Genomic DNA, 12161 nt, shown 5'->3' on the forward strand with positions numbered 1-12161 from the left:
TGTAATGAATCCAGAATGCATGACATTTTTGTTTTTTTAATTGCATTACAGAAAATAAAGAACTTCATCACAATATTCTAATTTTCTGAGAGTCCTGTATATATACTTATATATGTACATAAATATATGTACATATATACACATACACACATATATATATTCATGTCATTCTGTCTAGGCCAGCAGAGAAGGCTTAGCTGGCCCACAACCCTTGTTTGTGCTTATATCCTTGAAATATACCCTTTAATTCAACTTAAGGTGGAATAAGGCTTAATTATATTGAATATGTGTACAACGATCCACTGCTGCTTTTAGCTTACTTTTTGCACTTATCCCTTCAGCTGCGACTTTAAGAGAATATCTAATCTATCTGATAAAAAATCCCCGAAAGACGACGTTACAAAACCTCCCTTTCTTTAATATTAATCAAAATGGCTCACACACACATTCATATCATCGAAACGTCAACGCAAATTAGCTCACTGTTCATTTATTTATATTTTCTAACAAATTAAATTGTCCAAGTCCTCAGTCCTGGTGCACGTGCTCCTGTCCCAGGATGAGCCAGCGGATGCTGTTCGTCCGCAGGATGGCGTACGTGGTGAAGCCCGCGATGAAGAGGATGGAGAAGACGAGTAGCCAGTCGATGCTCCTCACCGGGGCGCTGAGGAGGGGGCCGAGGCGGTCCGTGTCGGTCACGTTGTTGTCGGGGCCGACCTCGAACCCTGAGAGCACCGGAACAGTTCTTCATCTCGTCTATGTGTTAAACATGCATTCTCTCTCCTGACTCCTCTGGTTGTATAGAAGTCTATGCTTCATGTGTTAAAGCTGCATTCTCTCTCCTGACCACCAGGGGGCGACTCCTCTGGCTGTAAAGAAGTCTATGCTTCATGTGTTAAAGCTGCATTCTCTCTCCTGACCACCAGGGGCTCCTCTGGTTGTATAGAAGTCTATATAATGACTACTTCTCTCTTGATGTATTCCCTCAGTAAACATTGTAACCATGAGTTTATGTCACAGTCTCTAGTTTCCAGTCTTCTTCTATACAGCATGATGTCATCATTTAGTACTTTAAGGTCATTTAGTCACACAGACCATAAAGCAGGGGACGCTTTAGGGGCGGAGCTACAAGGTGATTGACAGGTCTGGGAGTTATTTTTGTTTTCACTTCACGACAAATAATTGTAACTTTTGTTGTTGTTAAAAATGTCGTATTCAGCATTTGGTTATACTTAGCTCCGCCCTCTCACGTGACTACTCCTCCTTCTCACACACACTCTAGTGTACACTGAAACCCTAAAAGCTGCATCCTTCCAGACCTCCCGGTTCGTACCCGTCTGGTTGCCGATGAAGGAGGTGAGCGTCTCCAGCGTTCTGTCGGTCTGGTTGAAGCGGGCCATGGGCTTGGCCCCCTGGAACAGCAGGATGTTCGGCACCGCCACGGTCCCGAACCTCGTGGAGAGGCTGGGAGAGACGGGGACACCGGCGTGTTTCAGAGGGACACATGGAGACATTGTTGTGTTTCAGAGGGACACATGGAGACATTGTTGTGTTTCAGAGGGACACATGTAGACATTGTTGTGTTTCAGAGGGACACATGTAGATATTTTGTTTTAGAGGGACACGTGTAGATATTTTGTTTTAGAGGGACACATGTAGATATTTTGTTTTAGAGGCACACATGTAGATATTTTGTTTTAGAGAGACACATGTAGATATTTTGTTTTAGAGGGACACGTGTAGATATTTTGTTTTAGAGGGACACATGTAGATATTTTGTTTTAGAGAGACACGTGTAGATATTTTGTTTTAGAGGGACACGTGTAGATATTTTGTTTTAGAGGGACACATGTAGATATTTTGTTTTAGAGGGACACATGTAGATATTTTGTTATAGAGGGACACGTGTAGATATTTTGTTTTAGAGGGACACATGTAGACATTGGTGTGTTGTAGAGGGACACGTGTAGACATTGTAGTGCAGTCTGTAATGTTGCTCACCTGCTGTGCTGCGAGGCATCCAGTGCCAGGAAGTGCATGCTGGGAAAGACTCGGGGCAGGGCGTTGAAATGAGGGGCCAGGCTGGCCGAGAACTGGCACCAGGCGGTGAAGAACAGCACGACGGAGCACTCTGTGCCGTTGGCGTTCAGGTACTCCATCAGGTCCTGAGAGCACGCAGGAACAAAGCATTTTATTAGAGGAGTAAAAAACAAACCGCCCGTGGTTTATGGGAATAAACGACGTCGTCGGAGGGCGATTTTTATTAAAAGAATGATGCTGCAGTCCGACTGTGGGTGCGAAGAGAAGTATTGCAGACGGCAGCACGAATACCTGTGACGCGTTCAGGACCTGCACGGCAAAATTGTCAATTCCAGTGACGTTCCTCCTGTCGCAGGTCACCTTGTAGGTCTTGGCGGTCTCCGTGGCGTTCTGCTCCTCAGCCGGCGGGAGGTCGGCGTGCACCATGTCGAGAATGATCTGGGGGAGGGAGGGGGAACGCGACACAAAATATAAACATCTAAAACTAGAACGGACTTATTTCCATTGCTGATTAATCTGCTTTTGTTAATTGCTGTGTCTGTACTCATCGTTTCAGCTCTAAACGAAGTTTCTCTGCATGATTTCAGCTTCATACTTTCTATGTATTTTGTTTTTTTTAATGTTTTTTTGAGCATTAACCGATTTATTATATAACTAATTATCAGAGCTACCTGCTGCGACGGTTCCTCGCTCATGTCCTCCATCGACGCTGCGTGAGCGTCCGGGTCAGGGGATCCGCACCGGGCGCTGTTCTCATCGCACGCCGGGGAGAAGCCCGACTGGAAGTCCTTCACATTTTTGGGGAACAGGGACTCGATGTCGGAGGGGTCCATGGGGGCTTCGGTTCCCATCACGGCATCCGCCATCTCCGCCGTCTTGAACTGCCTCTTCGGCGCAGAGCCCAGGTCCTCTAACTCCACGAATTTGGGGCTGTTTTCCATTTCGGACATTGCGTCCTCCGACAGCATGAGCTCCGGTGACTCGTCACTCTCTGAAGGAAAAAGATAAAGAATAATAATAATAGCTTCAAGTCAGGACAAAAGACATTCCTCTCACGGCTATCCCTCTCGTTTTCCTTTTGGATAGTGCAAGACGATGCTTTTGAAAACGTTTCAAAAAAAGATTTCTCTAAAGAGGATCTCATATTTAGAAAGAAACGCCTCTTTTGTTTGTCATAAGTTAAGTAAGACGCACTGCACAGGTCTCCAGACTACAAGCTTCATGTGTTCAGTGATAAATGGAAGTGACGTCAAATGGCCATTCAGTCACGTGAGAAGAGGGCAACCCAGTCACGTGAGCATTCAATTACCAGTTAATAAAGTGCAGTGGACCTAATGGTTTTATTTTAAAGAGGTGACAATAAAGTCAAATCATACTATTTCCTAAAATAGAGCATCAATAACTTTTCAGCTCATGCTAAAATCCATATATAGCTCTATCATTATATTTATTGTGAAATGGTCACGTTTGTGTGTTTATAAACGTTTCGTTAGTGTGATTTCTGCTCCAACGGCTCTATTTATTTAGGATAATATCCACTAGTTTGATGTTTGACATCTCGAACACATCATTGAGACAACGAGATCTCTTCTTGCAATCAGCAGCTTCGCAACAAGTCAGCCGTTAGTCGGAGTTTTCATTGCAAAATATAACATTACGTATCATGTAGAAAGCTGAATGTCTCTTACCTTGTGCGACCGAATACTTCAACACGTCAGAATGATACAACATGAATATCAAAACGCACCGGATGTGCAGTTTATTTAAAATCCACGCCATATTTAATTTTAGTATTTAGTAATTTAGTTCTCCCAATTTAGCTAGACGTAAATGTGAACGGCCATAACGACATGTTGAGCCGTGAGAGGATGTTTTGGTCGAGCGGCGGCAGCGGAGGAAGATACGTGTTGCACCGTCGACTTCCGCTTCCGGTCACCGAGACGGTTTCCGGGGTGACTCTTGGCAAAAACGGGATCGACGTCCTAGCTTCTGTTTTACGTTGAAACACTCGCCTGTTTCACCGTAATATTACTAAAGAGAGAGAGATAAATCAATAAAGATATGATATACAGAAGGAGGGGAAAAGAGATATCCCAATGTAACCAAATAATATGATTTTTTTCAAGATAAATTAGTAAATCAGTATCTACAATGTTGTAAAGAACACAAGGCATTCTTAGATTTGAGATTAGATTAGATTTTAGTTTATTCATCCAATTTCTTGAAGCAGCAGCAACACATTTTTTTACAAATATACAATAGCCTACAATACAATTAATAAACAGGGCATACTACATTTAAGAATTTAAATAATAAAGGAAATGAAAATGTAAAAGATCAGCATCAGCAGGGCCAAGGCAGGAGGCATCAGACAGTGAGGAAGCAGAGTTAATAATATGTGATGGAGAGATGTAAATTCATACATAAGGAGAGACAGAAGAGGAGAGAGGTGCTCAGTGTATCCTAAAACGTCCCCCAGCAGCCTATAAGAAGCCCCGCATTTAGTGAGCGCTGCTCTCTAGTGGGGCAATTTGGTACTACAAGCTCTCTAGTGGAGCAATATGGTACTACAAGCTCTGTAGTGGGGCAATATGGTACTACAAGCTCTCAAGTGGGGCAATATGGTACTACAAGCTCTCTAGTGGGGCAATATGGTACTACAAGCGCTCTAGTGGGGTAATATGGTACTACAAGCCCTCTAGTGGGGCAATATGGTACTACAAGCTCTCTAGTGGGGTAATATGGTACTACAAGCTCTCTAGTGGGGCAATATGGTACTACAAGCTCTCTAGTGGGGCAATTTGGTACTACAAGCTCTCTAGTGGTAATATGGTACTACAAGCTCTCTAGTGGGGTAATATGGTACTACAAGCTCTCTAGTGGGGTAAGATAGATAGATAGATAGATAGATATATACTTTATTAATCCCCAAGGGGAAATTTGTCGAGCCAGTAGCAGCAACACACAAGAATAAAAAATAAAATAAAAAACACAAATATAAGAAGGGTTAGGGTGATCTGGCAAGAGGTGAACTGTTGTAGAGCCTCATAGCCGTCGGCAGGAATGTTCTCCTGTATCTGTCCTTGTGGCAGCGGAGCGTGAGGAGACGTTTGGAGAAAGTACTCCTCTGTCCCTGTAGGAGGTGGTGGAGAGGGTGGTCCGGGTTGTCCAATATGGACACCAGTTTCTTCAACGCCTCCTCTCCACCACCTGTTCCAGGTGCTCCAGCTGGCAGCCGATGATGGAGCCAGCCTTCCTAACCAGTTTGTTAAGACGGCTGGTGTCACTGCTCCGATGCTGCTCCCAGCAGACAATGGCAAAGTGCAGCACACTGGCCACAACCGACTGGTAGAATAACTCCAGCATCTAGCTGCACACGTTGAAGGATCAAGCTTTCTCAGGAAAAAGAGTCGACTCATCCCTTCTTGTACACAGCGTTGATGTTGGCCTTCCAGTTCAGTCGGCTGTCGATGGAGACGCCCAGGTACTTGTACCTCCACCATGTCCACGCTCCACCCCAGGACACTCAGAGGTGTAGGAGCTGTCGCCTTCCTCCTGAAGTCCACCACCATCTCTCTGGTCTTGGCCACGTTCAGCCGCAGGTGGTTCTCATCGCCCACTTTACAAAGTCACTCACCACTGCCCTGTACTCCTCCTCCCGTCCATCCCTACCACTGCAGAATCATCAGAGTACTTCTGCAGATGGCATGACTCGTGTTGTACTGGAAGTCACTGGTGTACAGGGTGAAGAGGAAGGAGACAGAACAGTTCCTGTGGGCAACATCACTGACCACCGTTCCAGACAGCACACGCCCATTCTGACAAACTGTGGTCTGCCTGTGAGGTAGTCAGTGATCCAGGAGATGGTGGGCGTCCACACACCGCCACCAGCTTCTCACTCAGCAGCAGTGGCTGGATGGTGTTAAATGCACTGGAGAAGTCAAAGAAAGTGACTCTCACAGAGACACCGGTTCCATCCAGGTGCGACTGAGCTCTGCAGCAGGTAGATGATGGCGCGTCCACTCCCACATGAGGCTGGTAAGCAAATTGCAGAGGGTCCAGCGACGATTTCACCTGCGGCGGGTGGGCCAAGACCAGCCTCTCCAGCACCTTCATCACATGGGAGGTGAGGCGACGGTCGGTAGTCATTGAGGCCAGATGGTGTTGACTTCTTGGGGACAGGGACCAGGCACGACGTCTTCCACAGCACGGGACTTCCCCAGCCTCAGGCTGAGGTTGAAGAGGCGCTGCAGGACACCAGACAGCTGGGTGGCGCAGGTCTTTAGGACCCTGGGGCTGATGCCATCAGGACCTTCAGCTCTGCGCTGGTGTAGTTTCTCCAGCTGTCTTCTCACCTGGTCAGTCGTCACAGAGAGAGGGGAGGTGGAGGAGCCCATTGTTATTGAGGGCTCGGTGGATGTGCAGCTCAGCAGGGGACAGAGGGGAGGTGTTTGGGAGGTGTGATGTGGAGGAGACAGGAGGGCTGTGAACTGAACCTATTGAAAAACAGTTCAGCTCAAGGGCTCTCCAGGAGCCCCTGGCTGTCTCCTCCCACCTTGAAGCCAGTTATCTGCTTCATGCCAGACCACACCTCCCTTGTGTTGTTCAGCTGGAGTTTGGCCTCCAGCTTCCTCCTGTACGAGTCCTTGCCTCCTGAGCTTCACCTTCAGGTTGCGCTGGGCTCAGCTCATCCCTGTCTCCAGACCTGAAAGCAGCTTTCATGTTAAGCGCCTTCAGGTCCCTGGTGATCCAGGGCTTGTTGTTGGGGAAGCAGCGCACAGTCCGTGATGGGATGGTGGTGTGTTCACAGAACTTGATGTATTCCGTGATGCAGTCGGTCATACTGTTGATGTCCTCCCGTGCGGTCCACACAACACATCCCAGTCCGTTGACTCAAGCAGTCCTGTAGAGCGTCGTTAGCCTCCAGAGACCACCTCCTCACAGTCCTGGTGGTCACCGCAGCCTCTTCACCAGAGGAACATACCTGGGTGTCAGCCGGACCAGGTCATGATCAGACCTGCCGAGGGGGGGAAGGGCAGTGGCGCTGTATGCGTCCTTAGTATTAGCATACAGCAAGTCCAGAGTTTTATTGTTCCTTGTTGGGCAGTCTATGTATTGATGGAAGGTTGGCAGAGCTTTTTCCAATGTGGTGTGGTTAAAGTCACCAGTGATAGCCATGAATGCTCCAGGCTGATGATTCAGCAGAGCAGACACAGTGGAGTGGATGGTGTCCACAGCTTCCTCAGCGTCAGCTGATGGCGGCACGACCCGACAACCACAATGGCGGACGTGAACTCTCTCGGCAAATAGTACAGGCGCATCCCCACGGCCAACAGTTCAATGTTCGGCTAAGCGCTCCTTCACGCACACATGGTCCGGGTGGCACCACCGTTCATTCACATAAACAGCGATCCCGCCCCCCCTCTTCTTACCGCTCTGTGTAGCGTCTCTGTCAGCCCGAACAGTCCTGAAGCCGGGCAAAGATGGTACTACAAGCTCTCTAGTGGGGCAATATGGTACTACAAGCGCTCTAGTGGGGTAATATGGTACTACAAGCCCTCTAGTGGGGTAATATGGCACTACAAGCCCTCTAGTGGGGCAATATGGTACTACACGCTCTATAGTGGGGCAATATGGTACTACAAGCTCTCTAGTGGGGTAATATGGTACTACAAGCTCTCTAGTGGGGTAATATGGCACTACAAGCCCTCTAGTGGGGCAATATGGTACTACACGCTCTCTAGTGGGGCAATATGGTACTACAAGCTCTCTAGTGGGGTAATATGGTACTACAAGCTCTCTAGTGGGGTAACATGGTACTACAAGCTCTCTAGTGGGGTAATATGGTACTACAAGCTCTCTAGTGGGGTAATATGGTACTACAAGCTCTCTAGTGGGGTAATATGGTACTACAAGCTCCTTAAGATATGATGGAGCATCACCAATCAAGGCTTTGTAGGTTAAGAGAAGAATTTTTAAATGTGATTCTTGATGTTACAGGGAGCCAGTGCAGAGCAGCTAATGCAGGAGTGATGTGATCTCTGTTCTTAGTTTTAGTGAGTAAACAAGCTGCAACATTCTGGATCAACTGGAGGGACGTAAGAGACTTATTAGAGCAGCCTGATGATAAGGAATTGCAGTAATCCAGTCTAGAAGTAGCAAACGCGTGAACCAATTTTTCTGCATCTTTTTGAGACGAGATGTTACATAGATGAAAACATGCAGTCACGTAATAGTTCAACGAAGTCCTGATCAAAGATAACGCAGAGATTCTTTACAGTGGTGTTGGATGCCAGGAATGTATCTGGAATGTTCTTCTGTATCACATGCATCATATTTAAGAATCTGTATTTATTAATAGAGGCTATTTGGTGTTGTTGGTATCCCCAAACTCAATGGTTCCCATCCAGGGGTCCCAAATCTTCATGAGGGTCTCAAGGCCTTCTTCATTTGAAAGGGAGTAAGACACAATGTATGTGTTTGTATATGTTTATATATCTTTTATAATCAAGAAGGCTTTCTGTGGATTATGTAAGGAAAGTTCACTGAAGGGTTTATTGAGTTTGGCACGCTTCAACTTTGACGCTCTGGAATGAAGCGCAACTTGAAAAACCCAGACGGCGACTCTTGTTTCCATGCTGTTGAGGAGTGGGAGGATCCACCAAATCAAAGATGATTAATCTCTGGTTTTTCTCGCTCCCTCCCCTTCCACAGATCTGCCGGCGTCTGGGCGTAAAGGCGATCCAACTGCAGGAGCTCATCGGATGAGGACGCGAGCACAGCGCTTATCTGCAACCGGGACCGCCGCTCCAGAGAAGACATGGCGTGGTGCGGGATCGAGCATGATGGAGAGAAGCTGAGCTGTCCCGTCTGTCTGGACCTCCTCCGGATCCCGGTGACCGCCCCGTGCGGGCACAGCTACTGCATGAGCTGCATCCAGGTGGAGGTCCAGGTGGAGGTCCAGGTGGAGGTCCAGGTGGAGGTCCAGGTGGAGGTCCAGGTGGAGGTCCAGGTGTGTCCGCACTGGGACCTTTTAGTGGATTTATGTGGTTTTCTTTGCATCGGAGCAATTCATTGAAATCGGGAAGATGGCTTTCTATATATTTTTGTCTTATTATATTTTAGTCATGTATATGACTAAAATGCCCATATATATATATATATATATAAATACTGTATATATATATGAAAAATCTAAATAATCTATTGGGATTAGATTTTTTGAGCATCTGCCAAATTAATGTCATATAGGACATTATATATATGTTTTATCTTCATGTACATAAATTTTAATATTCACTCAACTTTTTAATACATTACATGTCTGTGTGCCGTTGAGCATCTGCCAAGTTAATCTCATACAAAACATAATTTTTTATTTATATATATATATTGTATCTTCATGTTCATAAATTTTATAATTCACTCAACTTTTTAACCCTCTGAAATACAGTTTTCTAATTCTCTTTAAGTAACAATCCTTTGGAAACATTTGTGAACGAGTCAATGTTTAAAATCCTGCAAATAAATAGACGGTTGACTTGTTATGAATCAATAAACTGGGATCCTGGAAAACAATGGCACTGTGTTCTTCCTCTCGCTGTCACAAACAATCATTCAAACGTGTTGGTTTAAGTTTCAGTGAAATAAACAAAGACTCGTTTTGCAAAAGGAAAAAACCTCAAGACAACATGTCAGCAGAATGTTACTTTCAGATTTATTACACAACTTTTCAACATTCCACAACAATCATGCAGAAATAAATTGAGACTCGTGGAAAGCTTTACAGGCATCACGCTCTCAGGAACAACTCAGAAACACTCAAAACATGAGGTTGTGTTTTCTGGAAATCGTCGTCTAATATAAAAACAAACTATCGCTTCATGTGCGCTGATTTAACTTGAAATATTACAGGGAAAAAAACAACAGGATCAATGAAGGTCAATAAATGAGGCGAGTCATCGAGTCCATTTCAGGTAATCTGAAGCCCAAAACCATCGTTTTCTGCGTGACTGACATCCAAAACATTCTGGAGACGGAGCAAAAATGGCAAATGTTGTAGATATTACGTCAGAATCATTGCCAAGTTCATAACACGTTTATAACATGTTTATAACTCATTAATAACACGTTTATAATACATGTATATAACATGTTTATAACACGTTTATACCACGCTTATAACTCATTTATAACATGTTTATAACACGTATATAACATGTTTATAACTCATTTATAACAAGTTCATAAAATGTGTGTTTATAACACATTTATAACATGTGTATATATAACTCGTTTATAACACGTTTATAACATGTGTATATATAACTTGTTTATAACACATCTATAACTCATTTAAAACATGTTCATAACACGTTTATAACACATTACACGTTTATAACTCATTTATAACATGTTTATAACACGTATATAACATATATATATAACTTGTTTATAAGGGGTTCATAACACATTTATAACACCTTCATAACACGTTTATAATACATTTCTAGGTTTTCTAAAAAGCTGAAACTTGTTCTCGTGGTTTTCTGTCCCGTCTTTTCTCAGCAGGATGCCGTTCGCTTCATATGTCCAGATAAAAACAACCAAAACAAACATTTCCAGTAAGCGGTCCCAGTAGCTCCAGGAGGAGCTGGACTGGAGCTACTAGTTGTGAAGAGACTTTTCAGTACAGGAGCAGAATTCCAGTTAAACTGGAATATTGACATCAAATCCACACAACAGGCTTCAGCTTTTCCCGATTTAAGATGCAGAAGTTATAGAACAGGTATTCTATAACTATGCTTTAAGGGTTCCCACACTGTGACTCCGCCTCCTCCTGGCGTGTTGATTAGCCTTCACCTCGACAACAACAAAAGAAACACTACAACGTAAACACTGGAAATAAAACGCACACTTCAAGATGTCAAACGGCCGTAAACACGACCAAAAAAAAGAAAAAGAAAAACTGGTTAAATATTAAACCTGGCTACGTCAGAATGATATTGAAAAAAGATGAGATAGATAACGGAGGATATAAATACGGATAAGATGCAAAGAAATAAGTTTACATCGTCAATGAGAAGCAATTTACAATTTACAATGCATTCAAGAAACCAGCGTGTTTTTTTTTTATGGCCTCAGATTTAAATTAATGTCATTTTCTTTCTTTTTAAACCAATTTTAAACAATCGTACAATCTTTAACTGGAAGTGATTTTCATTTTCATTTTACACAGTAACTGTCGTCATGCTCAGATTATTTTTAGTGAGAAGTCGGAATATATATATATGTATATATATATATCAAATAAAAGGTAAATAAAATAGCACAAAGGGCCTACAGTGAAGATAGCGTCGTATTCTTTGGTAAAGGGACATTGAACGCCTCGTACACCGGTATAAAAATACAACGATAATAAAAAGTGATCGTATCAAAGTTTACACAGTACACTTACAAACATACAACAGATAATTGCACCAAATTCAACCATTTCAGAATTTCTCTCACGAGAACTGAAACGCATGTTTATGAATAAAACCGAAAAACCCAAAACGTTCAACGTTTTTTTATTTTTATGATGAACGCAATACATATTCTGACCCCCCCGATGGGGTCGACTGTGTCTACAGTGCTCTAATAAGCGCATTATGAAAATGACAAATATTATAAACAAATTGACTACATCTTTAAAAAAAAAATGTTATATCGTTTTTTTTTTCATTCCGTCTAAACTATTGAACAACAGCATTTAACGTGAAAAAAGAGAAAACATACGATGTCAATATTCCTGAATCATGATAAAGAGTCACTTCACGGTGTAGAAACATTTAATAATGTGTGGAATCGCATAATTTAATCCGTGTCAACATATGAGATCACGATTCAGAGGATTTGTAGTTTAAATAATGTTCAACGCGTATGAATATGAGTTGTTTTTTTACGATGTTTTGAAACAGCGCCCCCGTCTGCAGAGCTCGCAGTGTGAAAATCGTTTTAAACAAATGAGATCACGATTCAGAGGATTTGTAGTTTCCATAATGTTCGACACGCGTGGATATGAGTTGTTAGTTTACGATGTTTTGCAACAGCGCCCCCTGGCTGCAGTGCGACGTCGTGCA

The 12161-nt window shown here is 43.7% G+C and overlaps 1 protein-coding gene across 1 annotated transcript; it reads right to left on the reverse strand.

Annotated features, from left to right (window-relative positions):
• Positions 1-20: 20 nt before the first annotated feature.
• txndc15 (thioredoxin domain containing 15) lies at positions 21-3947 on the reverse strand. The gene is made up of 6 exons (XM_056441873.1): positions 3729-3947; positions 2712-3031; positions 2332-2478; positions 2002-2165; positions 1334-1464; positions 21-725 (listed from the first exon to the last, which is right to left on the reverse strand). The coding sequence occupies exons 1-6, from the start codon at positions 3817-3819 to the stop codon at positions 529-531; spliced, it is 1050 nt and encodes a 349-aa protein (XP_056297848.1). The 5' UTR covers positions 3820-3947; the 3' UTR covers positions 21-528.
• Between the last annotated feature and the right edge of the window lie 8214 nt (positions 3948-12161).

This window comes from Pseudoliparis swirei, chromosome 3 (assembly GCF_029220125.1).
Source record: "Pseudoliparis swirei isolate HS2019 ecotype Mariana Trench chromosome 3, NWPU_hadal_v1, whole genome shotgun sequence".
Taxonomy (NCBI): Eukaryota; Metazoa; Chordata; class Actinopteri; order Perciformes; family Liparidae; genus Pseudoliparis; species Pseudoliparis swirei.